The sequence below is a fragment of the Poecilia formosa genome, unplaced genomic scaffold (assembly GCF_000485575.1).
Source record: "Poecilia formosa unplaced genomic scaffold, Poecilia_formosa-5.1.2 Scaffold33, whole genome shotgun sequence".
NCBI lineage: Eukaryota > Metazoa > Chordata > Actinopteri > Cyprinodontiformes > Poeciliidae > Poecilia > Poecilia formosa.
In genome coordinates, this window is record NW_006799972.1 from 140,702 (window position 1) to 161,542 (window position 20,841).

Here is a 20,841-nt window from a genome sequence, read left to right on the forward strand (position 1 = left end):
AAATCAGGGTTATGAAAGGACTGTCCACCCACTACACACCATCTCCACAGTGAAACATGGTGGTGGCAGCATCATGCTGTGGGGAAGCGTTTCTTCAGCAGGGATGGGGAAACTGCTGATCGTTCCTCTCCATCTACGTTGACTGAGATCGGCTCATTTTGCAAAAAAAAAAAAAATAAAGGACATAAAAAAGTTGGTTTCATTCATCTTCTCGTGACCTTTGACCTCTCCCCCTGGCCATCTTGAAGTAAAACCTCCTCACAGCATCAAAATGCCGTCACCGTTTCCCAGTGTTGACTAGAACTTAGCAGTGATCCAGAGACGATCAGAGCTCCAGATGTTTTAAAAACACTGGAAAACACAAAACAAAGTATTTAGGTCCAATTTCTGGAGCAAATATCTGCAATTTATATAAAACAAAACTAACAAGCAACTTTTCATCAAGACATAACAGCTTGTTTTGAGTCAATAATTCATTAATATTGATTTTAAAAAGTACCAGATCCACTGGCAGAGTTTTTCACTTAAAACAATTTCCTATAAGTGAAATAATCTCACATTGGATCCAGTACTTTAAAAAAAACAAAATTAGAGAATTATTTACTTAAAACAAGCTCCTATGTCTCGTCGAAGTTTCTTGTAAGTTAGTTTTGTCTCAATTCAAGTGTACAAAGAAACTAGACCAAAAATACTTGTTAGATTTTGTGTTTTTGCAGAGTAACCTAACCACTTTTATTTGTGGAATACTTGGAAAAAGCATTTCCTTTAAAACTTCTGCATTAAATACTAAAACTTATGTTTTCAAATTTATGTAACTAAATGTATAAAAGTTCAAGGACTGTGAATACTTTTGCATGTTCCGATATAAAATGCAGTGAATTTCCAAATTAATGCTTCACTCCAAACGTATTCACAGCTAATTCTCCTCAATCTTCATCGTTAGTTATTAAAAGATTAGAACTGAAGAGAATAAACACCAAATATGATGCAATGAAGATGCTCAAAAAACACAGAGGGAGTCAGATTACAGTAGAGAAATGAACTAAAAATGACTTCTGTAAAATTGTCTGGTTGCTGCAGATGGTGGGGAAACGCCACTGTGTTGCTCCGGATCGTCTGGGAAAGGGGCTTCCCATTTCAACCACGCTCAGCATGAACAGAGCAGCAAAACCTGAGTTATCAGAAAAACCTGCGAAGCTCATGCAGTAACTGAGAGGACAATCGGGAAAACCCTGTTAACTGCAGCTTCAGACTTATTACAGACGGTCCTTCTGACAGGCAGAGAACAAAAAGACTCCAACGACCCGGTGGTTCTGTGGTGGCAGTAAATCTCAGAAACAGAAACATGGACCAGGAGCTGGTGTCAAGGTGTACTCTGAGAAGGTTCTGTTTTCATAACTTTGTGTAGTTTCTGAGTCATTTACGACAGAAAAATCCAGAGCTGAACTAAAACACATTACAGGCGACCTACTATGCTTCTTTGAACAGGTTAGGATAGATTTATGGGCTTTACAAAACCTATCACATTTTTTACATAAATTCATTCTTACATAAGGAGATTTTAAGTCTATTTTGAGCTCCTTTCAGAGTCAGATGTTTTAGGGCGTCCTGTCACTTTAAATCCAAACAAGCTGCTGCTGGCCATGCCCCCACGTCAATGTTTACACTCACAAATGAAAATGGCTTCAAGCAGATGTGTAATTATACAACCGTACATCTTTGAAAACCATTAGTGGGGGAAACCAGTTGACCGGATGTGCCTGAGTTCTGTTTGGGTTGCTAGGTAACGGGGCTGGGCTCGGCCTGGGTTGCTAGGTAACGGCGCTGGGCTCGGCTTGGGTTGCTAGCTGACGGCCTATTCCAGACACCAAAAAACATAAACTTTTTCTTTTTTTAAGCAGTGGGCTACTTTTAGAAGCAGTTCAGACCCAAATGGAGGTACAGAAACGGGCAGAATGTGAATTTTGCATCACAAGTCGGCTTTAACAGGAAAGCCTGAAACATCCGACCTGCGATCAGAACTGAATAAGGAGTGAAACGTGTTCAAAAACAAAGATTATGGGCTCAAAACTATTAAAACTCACATAAAATTGTTCCTGCTGCTTATAGCCATCCTTAACGAGGCGTCAGAGAAAGTGCTAAACTGGAGAGTTTCAGCACAAAAACCTGTTGCTGCAGACTGTTGGTCAGCTGGCTTTTTTTTTTTTAAAAAAGCAGCTACTGTTTTTTCCCCCTCTCGCTGACATAAAAGGGTAAATTCAGCTGTTTGGAAATACTTCCAGTAGTGAAAACCACCAGGCCGTCATGGAGCAAAAACTAAATACAAATATTCTGTATGTTTACTTGAAAGCTACAATTAAATTTACCAGGTGTTGCTAATATTTTTGCACTGAAATAAAAATACATATTTGTGAGTATTATTACTATTAAGAGTGTAATAATCATCATATGTTATTTTGTGAATAGAAATAATTTCTGCCCCTCTGTTTATGGTTAAAGTAATGAAATAGTTTTGAATGTTGTCACATATTTAGGATATAGTTTAGTGAAGTTGATCATACTGTACCATGTCTAAACCAGTAAACCAGTGAAGACAGACTAAACGCTCCACCAGGAGCAGTCAGAGAACAGTCACAGTATGTAAGGAAAAACTGTCTTTAATTGCTCCTCTGGTCCTCCTGAAACTTAAAACAAACTCTTCTTTCAAATCTGGTGCCACACGTCGACAAGAGTAAACAAAACAAAGACTTATGATGTTTGTTTGTTTTTTCTGTGCAGTTTTTAAGAAACAACAAAGTGAAGGAGTCAGGATGCTGCAGCAGCCAGCGCTACATCCTGAAGACCTTAGAGACGGGCTTTCTGTTTCAGACACAACCCTCCGTCAAGAAGTAAACACGCTCCCAGGACAACAGACTGGAATCAGACGCACAGAGAGTTCTCCATCTTTTTTGTCAATTCTGTAAACAAGAGAGAGAACAAAAGAAGAACAGCTCGAAGAATCGAGTCCGTGTTCCTTCTCCCATCATCACTCGACACCCAAAACCCCCCATAAGAAACCTCCACCTGCCCCAACAAGAATCACTTAGGAACAGAACCAGCTCCAGCAGCTCTCAGCGAAGATTCAAGAATAAAAATAAAAATAAAAAATATGAATAAGAAAAATAAAAATAATCCACCAAAGAGTTGTTTGTTTTCAACCAGCATTAAAAAAGAAAAAGGAAATCTTTCTGGAACCGTCAATGACAGAACGCCGAGGTATGTCGCTGGAAACTGAATCCTCTTCATCGCTTCCATCCACCGCATTCAGTCAGTCTCCGGTTTGCTCCGACGCCGTCTACAAGCCCCTCCCCCACGGGGCGTGGCTCGACGTTTCAGGGAGGGGGACAAGTGGGGGAGAGGGGTGTAGAGAGAACTGGCTGCGTCTCTGCGGAGGACGAGGACTATTCCAGTCCATACTGCTCCTCCAGTCTTTTGCTCGTATTTCTGTCTTTTGGTGTCTCAGTCAGATATCCAGGGCTCTGCAGCGCCCCCTATGATTGTAAATTCAGGGTGAACTTCCACTGTTGACTAAGGTTCGGCCCACAGACCTCCACGGTTAGCCCACCCATCCTGGCACTGCGGCTGTCCAGGCAGAGGTTGCTGCCCACGTGACGAAGCTTCGAGTTGGACTCGATCTGCTCCCATTTCTGTGAAAATAAAAAAACAACATTACAGACAGACGCCAACTAAAGCTAAATATTTACTTACACTGAGATAAAAGACTCAACATATTTACTCACTGTCTGACATTCAAGATGACCTGTTCCTTGAACAAAACATGTTCATTACATGTATTTTTTTTTAGCTCAAAATCATTCTTCAATAACCAGATTTCCATCTGGTCAGTTCTTTAAGCTCCTTTCAGAATCAGACATTTAAGGGCCTCTACCACTTTAAATCTAAATAATCTGCTGTTGGCCACGCCCCCCAACTCAACGTTTACACTCGCACATGAAAATGGATGCAAACAGATCAGCAACTATACAGCTATACATCTTTGAAAAGCAGACGTGGAGCCTCCTGCACAACCAACAAAAATGCAGCAAATGGGTTCTGGATGGAGAGCAGACAACAAAACTTGTCTTGTCAGCAGCCATTGTGCAAAGCACACAGTGGAAAAACCAGTTGACCAAACGTGATTGGGTTGCTAGGTGATGGGATAGGCTCGGCTGGAGTTGCTAGGTAATGGCGCAGTGCCCGTCGAATATGACTTAACAATCGTGAAGTTTTTGAAACAGCTCATTTTTCAGACACCAAAAAATATGAACTTACTGCCAAAAACGTCTGGGTGTTTAAGTGTTTGGGCTGTTTTCTTTGAAGCAGTTGAGACCCAGATAGGCGTATAAAAACGTTCATCCATTATAGAGGACTTAAGCCATATGCTAAGGAAATGTAGGTGAACCTCTAATTTGATGAAAGTGGTCAAACAAGTCCTTTCCTTGTTCTGCCATTTATTACACCGAAATAATTTTAGGATCCTAACTGACTTAAAACTGGAAAAGTTTTGTCTGATGTAATGTCAAAGAGTGAGAAATAAAAGCTTATTTGTTTTTAATGCAGTGTGTGCTTCATCAGTACCTGTCTGCTGTCGTTCTCTCGACATCCTTGTAGTTTGATTAGGGAGCCGGCGATCCGGTCCACCACCGTCAGACACAGGTCCATGTGTTTCACTGACTTGTCTTTGGTTAGGGCCCATTCCTAAAAAAAAAATAAAATAATAATAATAAAAAATAAAAATAAAAAATATATATATATATATATTAGTGGTTTGAGCTGAGGACAATGACAATGGGAGGGATTTAATTTATATCTAAGCCTCAGTTTATCCCAGTGAAATATTCTTTATGGCCGATAGAAAAATGTGAGCCGATGTCAAAATCTGATATTAATAACACTGTTATGGCCAATAACCAATATTTATCAATATTACATATATTTCACTACCATTTCAACACCTTTGGAAAAAATCCCAACCAGAAACGGATGAAAATAGATATTGGTTGTTAATATCCATCCAGTTTTATATATCGGACCAATACTGATAAGAAAACCATGACTACAATTGCCCGATACTGACGATTTATCGTGCATCTGTAGACCAAACATCTTTAAAAACAGAATAAGCTCCATAGAACAGATTTAGGAGTCAATAGTCTGTTTAGTTCAACATCAGGAAAACTTCCTAAAAAGACACAACCCAGATATAGTGCATCATCAAAGATATTTTATCCTTAATTAGTTATTAATTAATTTAATGTGTTCAGATTGATGAAAACAGAATCACCCAATACGGATGAAAATATGAATACCTCCAGTTTCCCCTCACATTTTGTTACGTTACTACTACAAGCTTTTTATTTTTAATTTAAATGATAGACTAACACAAAGTTGTACATTTTTCAAAATACTTTCTGGCTGAATATGCATATTTTTTGTACAAAAAAACCTATTAATTCAAAATAAAGATATTTTCTTAGGACATTTTCTTTACTTGGCACATTTTTTTTAGATGTCTACATGTTATCGTTTTCAATCAGCAGTTTTACTAAAAGAATCCAACCACATTCCTTCGCTTCATGTCCTCCCAGGTTTTCTGTGTGTTTTGTTGCTGGATCTCTACCTGATTCCCTCCGGCGTTGTGGCACTCGTAGACGCCCACTACTCCGTCTGCAAAATGGCCCAGGGTGTCCAGGCAGTTTCCTCCCTGCTGCAGCGCTCCGAAGGCGATGTCCTGATGATCCGGAACCCTGAAAACACCAGAACCAGGTGATGACTCCTCCTCCGACTTGGTGTTCATTGTTTACGTGATTTAATCATTTCATTGTGCGTCTCCGATGGGGTCAATGTCATTCTTACGTTTTAAACGTCTCTAAAGAACTTTGTGTTACACTTGACCAATGGGAATTGATAATTTATTGATACTGATTTCATTATCAACCTTGCTTATTGATTCTGTTAACGTGTGTGTAAATGTTAACGTGAGATGGAGATTATTCATGCTGCATGGCGATAACATTAATACGATAATAACCAGTTTAACGTTACCTGGGACACGCATAGCAGGAGATGCCGCGCTCAAAGCTCCGCCCTCGGTCGCTTAGCACCGCTATTGCTAAGCAACGTATTAACGCTTTACATTCATACAAATCATTTGCATGTTCTGTGGCTAATTGTTTGAGGACGTTTCCTTCTTTTATTGTGATTAAAGTTCTGAACATACTGCAACTGGCCCTCATATCGCGTTTTTTTGTGAAATACAAACATATTTTGAAGCGATTCTGCCGCGACGCCATCTTGGATATTTTCTAAAGCAGAATACTACACGTCATCACGCAAATACGTCACGCTACGGGAACCGATAAGTAGATTCGTTAAGACGTTTGCTTAACGATTTTCAGTAGTTCAATTACTTGGAATCGTTAAGCAAGTAGTGCGTATTTGCGTGATAATGTACTGTACACGTTCCGTAGGATCCCCATCCCTACACTTGACTAAAAGTATTCTATAAATACATTGATTGATTGATTGATTGATTGATTGATTGATTGATTGATTGATTGATTGATTGAACTCTTACCTCAGCTCGGGGTAGACGTTCTCCAGGTACCATTTGAAAGGCTTACAGCCTAACCTCTTCTTCATCTCCAACCGACTCTGGATACTGAGACACAGACATCGCATGCAATCAGACGATGGTAAGTTGCGGTCTTCAGTGTGTTTCTGGGGTTTGATTTGAAAACAGTAATAGTCGGTGAGGGCAGGAAGTGGAGGCTCGTCTGATCGGCTGCATTAGGGGAAAATAACCGCTTAGCCTCACTGATACGCCAGCTGGGTTCCCACAAGTCCAAACAACAACCATTTCCATGCCGTCGGTGTTAGATGGACAAAGACGAGAGAGATGCGTCAAACCTCTTTCAAATTTCATCAACCTTAAGAGTACGGGTGTCCAAAGTGCGGTTCGGGGGCCATTTCCGGCCTCTGGAGTGATTTTGTGCGGCCGACGACTCCAAGAAAATAAAAAGTCCTCTTGTGAGACTTTGATGCACTCAGATGTGATCATAATGTACTTATTACACTTAGCCATAGACTTTTCAATGAAGGTGACCTAAATCTTGATTTTATTGCTCAAAAATTAACAGAAATGCTTTATAACAATTGACAAAGTGGACGCCTTTCTTTTATGAGGCAAACCTGTAAAATCCTTTTAACATTTTGGATCTACAATAATTAACACGTTCAACTTAAAAATGTACTATTTTACTCATTTAATTAAAGTATGGCAACATGGTTTATTGTTGAGTAGGTAGGTTGTCCTTTCCTCCCATTGTTTTTTGACAAAAAGTTTGAACATCCAAGAATTAGAGGATAAATAATTTATCAAGTTTTTTTAAAACTAATGCATGCAAATCTCTTATTTTGGATGAAACTGAAAACATTCATCTTTTGTTTGTTAGGCTTCAAAGCAACGAAACCCATAAAAACTTTATAACCAGGTAAAAACAAACTAGTTCTTTTTCATATTTATGGAAAAATTACAAACATCTAAATAAATTAAAATAACTAAACAAATAAACCTGTCTGTACCAATAAGAGTCATCTTACTGTGGAAATTCCTTGCTATGAAAACACCTAAAAGGTCTGATAAAAGCATCTCCCTGCATACAAATATTGGTCATTTCAAATGATTTTTTCCGAAGGCAGGAAGGCCCAGAATGAGGAGCCAAGCGAGCCACCTGTGGCTCTGGACCCACGGGTTGTAGACCCCCTGCACCGGGACAGAAGCAGATCAGACAGTCAGCAGGCCGCGTCTTGAATCCTCCTGCAGGCTTTGATGCATTTTTAATGATGAATGGTCGGATTAGTAACCCAGACAGCTCTGCCTCTTTGAGCAACAAAACACACTTTTTTATAGCTTTCCACCAGATTAGAATTTTTTCTCCCATTTCTTTTATTTACTTTGGTATTTATTATCATAATCTTGTTTCTATCCTTTTAGATGAGAGGCTCTGGCCCATGAAACACCAGCATGGAGGCACAGAAACATCGCTTATGTACAATGATCAAACTAACATCTCTAACAGCTTTTTAATTGTTTTCTTGCTATTTCTCCATTTATGAACAAAGTTTGGCCATGTCTGCTGCTAAAAATCAAAAGTCGTTCCAGTTCTTTAAGATTCAGGTCTGGGAACTGAGATGACCATGAAAAATGGTTCATTTAGTTCAATTAACCTTTTCTGTGTTGATAAGTTTGGATCATTTTCCTGCTTAAAGACCCAATAATTACAAAATAATGGTTTACTGGTAACACCCAGCAGCCTTTTATTTACCTGCTATTTTAAGGAGTTCATGCTCCGTCCAGGGGCCTTTGGAAAAATGACCCACAGCATCTGTTACCCGTTGCTGGGAAATCTCATTCCAAGTTTTTTTGCCTTTTTCCAGTCGTTTTAAACAACTGGAAAAAGACATTAAAAAGGAGCTTTTTTCCTGCTGTCTTTTAATGGCTAACAAAGATCAGCATATCTCTCTTTTGCTTAAGTTGCAGATCTTAACAAGGTTCGTTCCTGCTCAACAAATGTTAGATGTTGGATTTCATATTTTTCAGTATCAGATTATGCTGCTATTATAAAATAAATTCATTTTAAAGTTTTCCAAATGTGTCTCCCAACAGAAATTAAATGTGTAGGAGTTGAAATACTTGTTAGAAAAAGTTATTTTCTATTTACTTGTTCCTAATTGTTGGACTGATGTGATCTAGGAACCTCGTTTACTGCGTTTATTTAAAATCTGACTGGACTCACTTCCCGTAGGGAACATTTCTCGCCGAGGGAACAGCAGCGTAGTAGAAGTTCTTATACTCGTCCATCCACACCTCTGCTGCACGTCTTGTGTTCCTGAGGAAAAACGGCACAGCTCAACCATTTCAACAGAAATTAAAGAAATTAAAAAGTTAAAAACAGAGAAACGTGAAAATGGCAACAAACAATTATACAACGTTACATCTTTAAAAAGCAGAAGTGGAGCCTCCTCCACAACCAACAAGAAAGCAGCAACTGGTTTCTGGATGGTAAGTCGACAACAAAACTCTTGTCTTTTCCAGCAGCCATTGTACAGTGCATGCAGCGCTAAAACCAGCTGACCAAATGTGTTGGGAGCTCAGATTGGGTTGCTAGGTGACAGGCTGGGCTTGGCTGGGGTTGCTAGGTAACAAGGGGTACCTGCTCATTTGCGACATTACATTCCAAAGGTTTTTGAAACCACCAAAAAAAAAGTCTGAGTGATTTTTTTAAGCACTTGGGCTGTTTTTAGGAGCATTTGAAGCCCAAATGAAAATATATAAATGTGAAAAATGTGAATTTTGCATAATAGGTTCCCTTTAAGCCAATTCTACCCGTTGTGGAAAATCATTTTGTTGTTCTTAATGTACCTCCAGATATTTCTAAACACAGGTATCTGGATTCAGCTAGCTGATTACAAAAATGATTATCTATTCCAAGTTTTGATGAGAGTGCAGGTGGTTTCAGTCTGCAGTCAAGACGTGTTCTTAGAAATGCCCATCTGGAGGCAGCAGATAATGTTCCTCTGAACTTTATTTAGGTGCTTTTCTTCACAGTCAGAGTGAGTTGGCCCGGCCTCTAAAAGCCCATTGTTGCTTGGCTGTGCTGGAAATGCTGCTCCCTCTGGGACAATTACGAAGTCACCCAGGCTCACAAAACAATGTCTGTCCTGAAGCTCCCAGGGACACTGTCTGGGACTATTTAAAGGGCGAGACGGGGAACCGCAGCCACCTACATGCAGATGGCACTGCTTTTCGCTGCACTGCTGCTCTCCGTTTGGACTCAAACACTTCAGCTGAGGCGAAACGGGGAGTGAAACTGACAGGAGATGCTTAAACTCTGTTGCTGAAGCTCATTCATATCTGCAGAGTTTATTTTCATCCTGCTCAAGAACCATCCAGAACCACTCTTATCCATCGCATCACGAGTAGCCGACTGCTGTGTGTTGTCTGACATTTAAAAACTTGCTAAGCCTCACAGATTTTAACTTTTTCTCCCCGCACTCATTACTGCACCTCCTCTCAGTTAAACACAGACGTATTAAGTGTCCACAGAAATGTCAGACTCTTGGCTGGAAGCTGATATAAAGCATTTGAGAATTTAAGTTTATGCCCAAGGGCAGGGCAGACGTCAGTGACCAAGAACCATCATCAAAAAGACATTGTAAGGAGCTCCGATACTGACAAAATAAAAAGATTTATTTTAGTAGTTTTAAACCAAATGTTCTAAATTTGTTGTAATTTTTCTTTTTTACACTGGATTTTCAAATATTACAGTTGAGTTGGAGTCAAATATCAATTTCTTATTGTTTTGTTATAACTGGATAAAAAAAACATGAGGACATTTAAGAAAAATAAAAAAACAGGCTGTTATAGACGTGTAAAATGAGTTTTAAAGCTTAGACACAATAAATTTCCAGTTTAGGAGATGCGTCAACCCGCCCAAAAGCAAAACTCAGAGTTCTGTGAATTTACTTTAGTTTAGCTGAGCTACATCAATTTTTGCACACCTAATATCCACAGATGGATCTTTGGTTTCCAAAGGTTTGTAGCCTTATTTTAATTTCTAAATTTATATTTCTAAAAGGCTTATATAGTGCATAATGCGAAAATAAATTCTTGCAAGAGACAAAAAGAAATTATTTTATGTTTTATCCTCGTTTTCTCTGAAACTGTAGCAGCTGCTATGATACCGAGACTTCTAATTTGTTTTATAACTGAGATTATTGAAATAGAGTTTGAAGCTGCTGAGAAAAACAAAATTAGATTTGGATGCGTTATTTTAAACCCCTGGTTCAGAATACGGTGGGGTTTATCAGCTCCATACTGCGCTTCCTCTTTCTCCTCTTTGAAGATTCTTCACTCGTTTCAAACTAAGATAGTAAAGATAATGATGATGTTTAATATCATTGTTATGATAGTAAAGATCTAAAGCATTCAGGTAAAGACAAGAGGGAGTCGCAGTAATGTCAACATTTTGTTACATTTGCTAGTTGACGCCCTTAATCATGACCATGGTCCTTAATCTCAAAGTGAAAAGAATTCAACATTTAATTTTAGTTCATTTAATCACGGAGGGGAAAAAAATCTCTCATGAGACGATTGTAAACAAAAATAAGACCCTGAAATGACTGGAAAAAGAAAATAGTTCAGGATGCAAATGCACTCCAACGCTCCAACTAACCATTACTTTAATAATCAATTATTACGATGATTAATTGGATAAAGAAATTCTGCTTAGTTTAGACCCCCTGCAAGAAATGTTTATTTTCTTTTTAAATGAGAAAATAAACATTTTATTGCCTGAAATGCAATAGCAGACTGAATTAGAACCACTTGAAGAGTTTTGGTTAATATATATTTACAGACAAAGAGTTTTTTTTTTATCTTAGATGCAAAATATATCACATATATTTTGTACAATTTTAGCTTAATTGCTGCTCTGAATATGTTGGGTTTTCTCAGTTAGTGGGCTTTTTGAGTTTGTATACTTCAGTTAACGATTAATTGATTCCTAAATTAGTTTTTTTTAAAATAACTGTTTCATCCCTAATTCAACGATGTTCTCACAGCTTCTGAAAGTGAAACAGATTAGATTATTTTAATCTCACCAAAGCACAGTGGTCCAGTTAAAGTCCCAGTAGCGTTTTGAAAACTCTCCATGTTTGTGATGATTAAGCAGAAAAAGCTTTTCTCTAGCATCGCTCACTAACAACCAGCTGGCAAGTATGTACCGTCTAATGGTTGCTAATAAAATAAGAACGATAATAAAACATCGGGAATCGTAAGAAAAAGTTGAATCACTTTTAGCCTTATTTGAGATATTTTAAAGTTTGGGTTGCAGATTGGTGGTTCTTAATTAATTTTATGTTTTCTGAGAAAAGCCAAGATAAAAAAAATCTTCTGTACCAACTAATTTGCACGTTCACACACTGAGTGAGCTGAGAAAAGACTGTGGTTGTTGTGTGTTCTGCATAAAACCCTTTAATAGGTGGACTGGAGTAGTTTGGAAACGGTTCGTCTGTGGACATTTGTTACTGCTGATTGCAGCCAAGAACTCGGTGTGACGTCAACAAAGGACACTAAACGTTGAGTTTCCAGCAGGACAATGTGTGTTTCTATTTTTTGGTGCATTACCTCGCAAACACAGTCCCGCTGCCTCCAGGAAAGGTGTAGGGGTGCTGCTTCCTGAAGACGTGGCCAACCCGGCTGCAGGGGATGATTTCCAGGCTGCCACCACACTGCCACACACGAAACGAGATCTCTAAAAAAACAAAAAAAACAAACGCCTATCACAGTCTGCTATTTATAACGCCACTGCCTAGGGAACATGGAGGATTGTCTTTATTTTGCGTTACCTCGCAATAATTTACCGGTCAGTTCATGCGGCATGATTGAAAACTGTAAGTCTTTCTGCTATGATCAGGTTTTTCCATGTATGTTTTTGTCTCGTTTGTGAGAAATCTGAAGTTTTATATCTCCTCATTTAGGGTAGAAATGCACTACAAACCAATATGCAAAATACAAAAGCAAAACAGGTCAAACATGGACTTTTCATTCCTTCTAAGACACAAACAGAAACTTTCTGCAAGAAGAAAGAAAAAATACATCCAAACTATTTGGAGTATTTCTTAGTTATTTTCACTGGGTCATCTGACAGTTTTGATTGTGTCTTTTTTGTGTTGTTAGTCTGAATTGTTAATAAAGAGCCATTTTCATGTGCAGCTCCATCTCAACCTTACACAGACAAACAAAAAGTGAATAAATCGATTCTCGATCAGCTTTTTGCACGAAAGAGTTAAGATATAAAAAAAACAAAACACATTTTTATTGAGGCTTTTTTAATGTGTGACATTTGTGACTGCATACAAAATAGACCAGGGTGTATTGGCTAATTTATTGTGAGGCAACACAAAAGAAAACTGTTTCCCCATTTCCCTGGAGGGGCTCTGTAATTCATAACAAAAAGTTTGTGAAAAGAACAACTAACTTAGTCTCCTGCACCTTCTAAATGTTTGAAATGTGTTTATAATTTGCAGTTTTGTGACATCCTCTGGGTTTGAATGAGTCTGGACTGTCAATCCAGCTCTGAATCTCTGCCTGCACCTCCCAGGGAGTGCCGCGAATCGCTCCGTCAGCTCATCCCGCTTCCCAACTGAATCCAAAACAAAGGCAACAGGGAGACAAAGCTGCAATTATATCACTCCACAGTTTGCAAATGATCTCCACTGTGTAGACCAGTTATTTTCACCCAGTGTTTCAGTTGTGTTATTATAGGAGCACCACTGTCATTTCTAAACTGAGAATATAATCACTGAATGGCTTTCTGCTCATTCTGCTTTTGGGATGGAAATGCAGATAATTTCCTGACGCGGCATGAAGCAGGAGCAGAGAGCTTCATCAGTAAACATCGCACAGGAGAGTGGGAGTTTAATGAGTGGGAAGTAATCAGTGGGAGCCAAAAAAAACAAACAAAAAAAAATAGATTACAGCGGGGCGGCAGATTATGAAATAAACTTCCACTGAACATAATATATAGCTCTCCCCTTAGGGTTAATGAAGCATTCTTGCATTAATTTACGATGCACTATAGAGAGCAGCACTGAAGTGAACTGAAATGAATCAAAACACATGAAACTGACATCAGACTAGGAAAAGTATACCTTGCTTATTGGCATAATGTCTTTTTCAATCATTGTACAAATTTTATCCCCCTTTCTGTCATATTATCCTGGTCTTCGTATCTCAGCGCATCAGTAATTTCTGACCAAGTTGACGCCGCCGGCCAAACTACAACACTAAAAGACTGACTAATCGGACATTATTAGTTAATCGATTGGAACTAATTTTAATTTAATAAATTATTAATCAACAATTAATCACACCCTTCGCTTATATAATTGGATCTATATTAATAGTTGTATATTTACACAAAATGTGCATCTTTAATGCATTTGTCTGTCACACCTGACTGTTCCTGTGTTCCCTCATGTCTATTGGTTTGGTCCTCCAGCTCCACCTCATTTTCTTCTTTTGTCCAGGGTTCTCCAGGACCATTATAAATACTAAGTTATTAATTTCCTCTTCCCTTTTCTTATTAATTCCACTGGGAAGAGCAAGTTTTATAATCCACTGCAATCCTTTTATGTATATTGTTCAAATGTTTATTTGTTTTTCATATACTAATGATGGGTGTTTGAATATTTTCACTTAAGTCGTTATTACACCATTACAACATCTGATGGTGCTAAACACTTGGTTTTGTTATGATCACAACGTGCAATGCATGCTAACACTATTATTTTGTATAGAAGGGGATGGGCATGCTACATGCTAATGCTAATATGTCAGGTTGAATAAACGGAAACCGCCTCTGAATCCAGACGCAGAAGTCCACCAGCCACACTTATCTAAAGCAACTGTGTAAGAAATCAGATTAAATGTTGTTTTCTTTCTGGATTTCATTTCCAAGTGAGGTCATTTGGTGTTTTTCTGACCCACAGTGGGGGAGTTGACCCTAACTCTGGGAACTCACCCAGATTTTCGCCTCCCCAGACGTCCATCATCATGTCGTACTTTCCTAGTCGCTCAAAATACTCCTTATCCATGACGAACAGACCGCCAGCAATCATCGGCGTCCTACAGGTGCGGTGAACAGAGAGGTCAGAGGTTCACAATGGAGTGAAAAACGGAGCCATTTTGTTTCAGGATGTGAGCGTAACTCACTTGATGGGGGCGATGGGGTTGCCTTGTCTGGCTCGTCTCTGCTCCAGAGTCATATAGTCCCATTTAAACACTAAATTCCAGTCAAAGCCTACCAACAGAACCAGAAACAAGACAACAGTCATCATCACTCACTTAATAAATTGCAACACAAGTCACAGTGAGACGTGAAAAGTGAAATGACCTCCTTTCAGATCGGCCGAGGCTCCCACATACTGAAAGTTGTCCATGTTGATGACGTCGATGATTGGAGAAACTACCCTCGTCTTATCCTGAAACACAGGCACAGAAAAATATTTATTTTCCTCCCACTGCAGCTAAACAATGACAGGGAATCTGGCGCATCAGTAAATATTTATCAGAAATCAAAGCACCTCATGATGAAGAAAGTTCAAGTAAATATTTCCACTCAAAATATTGATTCATGCGCTTATGTTTTGAGTTTACTTTCTTTTTGAGTTTCAGAGCTGGAAAGCTGTGCAGCTTCGTTATTCCCAGCAGAGTTTCAGTGCAGTGAGGCTCAGCTGGTTTAAAACGGATTCAGACAAAACACTGAACACATGGCCCAAAAAACACAGAAACAAACCTCCAGGTAGTAAAAGAGATTCTTTATTTTATTGTGGTTTCACAACCACGAGGAATGCCGTTTCTACCCTCTTTTATTATTTATTACACCAAATAACCAAACAATAAAAAAGTTTTAAAAAACTGCAAGCAAAAAAAACACACACACAACACTGAGCAGTAAAGTTAATTTCTTTTGGCTTTTTAGAGACTAAACAACTTTCTTAATTTAATCAGTTTAGTTAGCAGTTTGTTGAAGACAATTAACGCCTGTATTTGTTTGAAAGCCTGTTTATTTAATTGTGTCTCTCTTTCACTTTTACCTGAACAGAGATAAGTTTGGTTGAGCTGTCTTGATTCATTTTAAGCTATTTTTAAATCTTTAAGTTAACTTTAATTATCTGTGGTTTATTCTAAGTAAATTTTAATCCTAAAAGATAAACAAACAACTTTTGATTCTTCTAACTGGACAGGTCGTCTGTGATTGGTTAATAAACATTAAATAAGTTATAGCAATTTTTATATATTATATATTACCATATAGACTATAAGGAAGAACATTTTTTAAACCATTTATGAAAGTTTTTTTAATGTTAGATGACAGCTCTTTGCATTTGATGGTGTTAAAGTCTTCACATTTGTTTCAGAGGAATAGTTTGTGAATGTAAAATAAGTTTTGTTTTTGAATAGTGAATGAAACATTTCTGTACTTTTCTGTTAAAGAGACCCTGATCTTTATTTATAGGGAAAAGGGAACATAAACATTGTAATCATTTGGCTGTAAAAGCTTTTTCTTTGTAAAACAAAGGAAACAAAACAGGATCTCTACATTTTTCTCCTACATGAAACCACCTCAAAATCCATCCATAAACACATTTCACACATCGATAACAGTCTGAAGTATACGCGCTCTGTTGATGGAAAGAAATTGATTGAAAACAAAACATAAAGCTTCATTGGTTATTATGAACCGAGAACAAAACTGTGCTGCGTTCACATATAAATAAATGTCATTTCAACCTGTTCTCAGCAGAGAAACTGGATCACACAAACCTTCAGCTGTCAAGCGGCTCTGGATGGGATCAGATTAGTATTTAGAGATCGTTCCATTTTAGTCCTGCTTTCCTATGAGGCTGTCGGAATCTCAGCGTCCATTGAAAAATGATGTTAAATGTTGGGTGTGATTAGCTGGTAATCCAGTAGACTGGGTTTGATTGGGGATCAGAGTTGCAACATTTGTTATATTTTCAGATGAAGCTGTTTGCTTTCACACTGAACTGTGTCAAACAGTTCAAACCATTTGAAAAACCTGTTCCCCTCCTCGCCTGTGGTTGTAGCGTTGTGACCCAGTGTAAAAAAACACAAGCAAAAATAAATATTGATTTAATATCTTATTCTACAACGAGATTAAAAGGCATAAATATATAGATTACATGTATTATTCTACAATAAGATTTAAAAAGTAATAAAATTAAAAATAAGTTCATAAATATATGTAAAAAGTGCTAGAAATCTTTATAAAACCAAACAGGACTGGTGTTGAATGCACGCTGTGACATTTTGTCTCTGCAGTGAGACACCAACCAACAGGCCGACTATCAATGTAACATGCAGAATGTGCATCATGGCTGTTAGCTAACAATTATGGCATGCCTATTAAAATATTAATATTAATCACACTGATACTGATATACTGTGCAGCACTGATGTAAGGTATTAACACTCATGTAAGAGCTCAAAGACAAACAGTACGGTTAGAGCATAAAAGAGAAAGAGGCTAGAAGCAATATAACAACACTGAGTGTGTATCTCCAGCAGCACTCTGGAGATAAAAATAACACAAATGATCTAAAGAAGACGGTTTGAATTCACTATTATACAATATCATTTATTTATCACCTTAGTTAATAAAATGCTGTGATAATATTTTACATTCTACAGCAGGAAAATGTAAACTAAAATATAACAAGATTTTAAGTTTTGAAATGTCTGTCTTACACACCTGACTGGTTTAAGAAAGGTACAAAAAAAACTTTAAATAATGTTCTTGATACATTTTTCATAATTTAGCACAATAATAAATAATTTAAAACAAAAACTAAAATTGATCTAATTGTTTGATCTAATTTAACTTCATACAGTGCGAAAAATGTGCCAGTTTTTCTCTATTATCCTTAGATACCTGGTAAATAACAGTTTCTAAATTTATTTAGAAACTTTCAATCAAATATTAGATTGCACTTTATTTCAAAGCTGTGCAGTTTAAATATCAAGAACCTTTCAAGGATTTTATACAGAAGAACTTTCCAAACCTTGAAAACACCTAATTTTCAAGGATTCCAAGCACCCATAACGACACTGTACATGGTGGGAATTTAACTTTGACTAAAAGGTGGTTTTAGAGAAGAATGTGTTTGAGTTTACCTCAGCCACTCGCTCCAGCAGCGGCTCCAGCCAGTGATCGTTGCATTCACAGTGAGAGTCCAGGAAGGTGAGGACTGGCGCTGTGGCAGCATCTGCACCACAGACCCTCGAACGCATCAGTCCTGAGCGAACGAAGACGCTCAATCAGAACAAAACGGTTTCATCTCGTAGACCACAGAATGAGCAGCTGACATTTTCTATTTATTTCTTTGTACCTTCTCTGCGGTTGTTCCTAAGGACGCGAACCTTCTCGATCTTCCCCAGCAGGGCTCCGTCCTCCGCTGGAAAACACACATAAATCAGGACTTTTTACTCACTTCTGCGCTCTGATTTAAACAGGACGGTTAGTGACGGGGCAGAAGACTCACGGTTGTCACTGTAGTCGTCAACCAAAATGATTTCTTTGACCAAGTGAGGAGGACTTTTCTTCAAGACGCTAAACGGAGAGAAACATGAAACGGATGAATAAATCTGAGTCAATAAATCAGAAAATAGCAGCACAGAGAGCACAGCTCTACCTGATGACAGTCCGCAGCAGAGCAGAGCGAGCCTCGTTATGGAAGGTGATGACAACACTGGAGGCTGGCAGGTCTGACCTCCACTGTTTACTTCTGCAGCTGAATGCAAAACCAAACAAGATAAAGATGAAAACTCACTTTTCTTTTTCTAAATGCCCTAACATGTATAAGCTTCTACACACAAACACACTGCTGAATGTACCAGCCAGGCTGTTGAACCTTAAAAGTAACCAGTTATGATTCCTTCCTGCATTAGTAGAGCCTCCTGCACAACCAATAGTAATTTATCGGATGATGCTACTAATGTAAGATGACTGGGTATAAAAATAACACTTTGAATGTGTAAATATACTTTACAACAGTTCTTCTGTTTTTGTTTTAAATCTATTTAGTTTGTTTTTAACTTTGTTTATTCTTTTCTTACACTAAATAAAGTCAAAACAAGAAGAATCCATCAAACGTTTTCTGAATGGTAACAAGTCATTGTACAGAGCTTATAGCAGTAAAATCAGCTGACCAAACGTTCTGGGACTCAGCTTGGGTTGCTAGGTGACGACCTGGATTTCACTGGGGTTGCTAGGTAACAGCGTAGTGTGACTTAATTTTAACAGTTTTTGAAGCGGCTCATTTTCCAGATGTGATATGCCAAAAAAATAGCGGGGTGTTTTTTTTTAAGCACTTAGACTGTTTTAAGAAGGAGTCAAGATCCAAAATGGAGGCACAAAAAAACGTCCCCTTTAAATCCAGATGGATCCGATTCTGCTCACACAGGCATGGAGGCATAAAAACACAACATAAACGTGAAGACTGGTGCTCTGATGAAGAAATCCTGCCTTAATTTAAAACCCAATAACACCAGTGACACCATCCAGACTGGAAGCAGTGAGTCCAGTAAACCCTGTGACAACACTGAATACTGTCCTGGACCCGGTTCAGATAGAGGATGGTTTCCAGCAGCCACACCTCATGATTAACTCCAGATGTTCAGCCAGTATAAAATGTGTAAACTGCTCCTAAATTTATTTTTTAACAACAACTGCGAAACTTTATTCTCCTGCTGAAACAAACTGCGAGAACAAATGATTCAGTGTTTTGCAAAAGTATTCACACTCTGAACTCTTTCACGTTTTGTCATCTGCATATTTATATAATTTCATGTGACCATCCTTCCACTGCTGTTCAGTTCAGGGCTGCAACTAATAATTATTTTGGTAATCAATTAATCCATGGATTACTCTGATGATTAATCGATTAATCAGACAGAAAAAAAAATCAGTTAACTATTTAAGCCTTTTGATACATTAGAAATACTTCTAAAAATGCAAATAAATTATTCAATCCATTTTTTAAATAAAATAAACATTTCAATCTAAAAAATACTGATAACATATAATGTATAATTTCTGTAAAGTTGTGGCTTAATTGCTGTTTTGAATTGGTTGTTTTTTTCCTGTAAACTCCAGTTAATTAATAAACGATTATTTAAATCATCACAATTAATCTGATCAATCGTTTCAGTCCTAATTAAAACTACTGACAGGTGACACAAGAACAATCAGAGGGTTGAGAGTATTAATGCTCCAACCTTTTGTCCCAAAAATACATCAGTCAGAAGAGCATTAGCATTTAAACCGCCTGCATTAATCTTGCAGGAAGCCGTTACGGTTCCATTTATACCGGCAAACATAATCTCACTTTACCACAACCTTTGTCAAGCCTAAAAGCAATTTTGATCTGGTCTTGAAAGTGCTGCGACCCTGGATTAAACCGACAATAAGGAAGCAATCAGAACTGATGCACGTTGTGCAAATGACACATCAGTACTGGATCAATGGACTCGTCCCAGCGCCGTCAGCGGGCTAATGGCCCAGACGGTCTGAGTCAGGTCAATATATGAGCAAGCATGTCTGTGTTTATAGAAACAACCCAAAAATCACAGAGCACATCTCAGCAGAGGCTGCTGCCATAAAAACCACTGAATTAATTTAATGACTTGCTCCATTAGGATGATAAATGCAGCGTTTACACGTCACTGTTTCAAAGGGAAGATCGTCCATAGAGCCTGTGAATGATAAAGAAATTAAACGCATTTCACTGGATTATTGATGAAAAGCTTTAGCATTTCTCCAACAAAGACACAAATATTCTACAGTATTTAAAGTAAATGATTAATTCAAACCTTTGTACAAGGGAATGGTTGGCACTAAATATGATAAACTGTCTTTGTCAGATAGCATTGTTAGCGTTAATATCATAATTATTATTGTTGTTAATACTATTAGAACTACTATTAACATATCATTGAATGTACTGCATTCGTCAAGAATCTGGAAGAAAAATACTTATAAATAATGTTGCTGGAGAAGGAGTTGGTTTTCGTAAGTTTATACTTCTACCCACTCGTTTATTGTTTATTGTATTGCTGTGATTTTATTTGTAATCTATAGCGTTCAATACACTTCATAAATACCAAAAATGTATAAGTTTAGCAAGAGAGTGATGCAAGAAGTCAATGAAGTT

General features: G+C 37.9%; 1 protein-coding gene and 1 long non-coding RNA gene across 2 annotated transcripts in view; one reads left to right on the plus strand and one right to left on the minus strand.

Annotated features, from left to right (window-relative positions):
- Positions 1-635: 635 nt before the first annotated feature.
- On the plus strand, positions 636-2,936 carry LOC107835967 (uncharacterized). Its single transcript, XR_001661811.1, has 2 exons — positions 636-1,783; positions 1,816-2,936. It is a non-coding gene; the product is annotated as an uncharacterized LOC107835967 (long non-coding RNA).
- galnt2 (UDP-N-acetyl-alpha-D-galactosamine:polypeptide N-acetylgalactosaminyltransferase 2) overlaps positions 2,642-20,841 on the minus strand; it is a 70,227-nt gene continuing 52,027 nt past the window's right edge. The window contains exons 4-16 of the mRNA XM_007549756.2: positions 18,322-18,420; positions 18,172-18,239; positions 18,019-18,084; positions 17,804-17,925; positions 15,000-15,087; positions 14,819-14,906; positions 14,628-14,731; positions 12,230-12,356; positions 8,838-8,930; positions 6,617-6,700; positions 5,660-5,786; positions 4,618-4,737; positions 2,642-3,686 (exon numbers count right to left, since the gene is read on the minus strand). Coding sequence (XP_007549818.1) covers positions 3,531-3,686; positions 4,618-4,737; positions 5,660-5,786; positions 6,617-6,700; positions 8,838-8,930; positions 12,230-12,356; positions 14,628-14,731; positions 14,819-14,906; positions 15,000-15,087; positions 17,804-17,925; positions 18,019-18,084; positions 18,172-18,239; positions 18,322-18,420 — 1,342 coding nt within the window. The 3' untranslated portion in view covers positions 2,642-3,530. The remainder of the gene's footprint in view (positions 3,687-4,617; positions 4,738-5,659; positions 5,787-6,616; positions 6,701-8,837; positions 8,931-12,229; positions 12,357-14,627; positions 14,732-14,818; positions 14,907-14,999; positions 15,088-17,803; positions 17,926-18,018; positions 18,085-18,171; positions 18,240-18,321; positions 18,421-20,841) is intronic.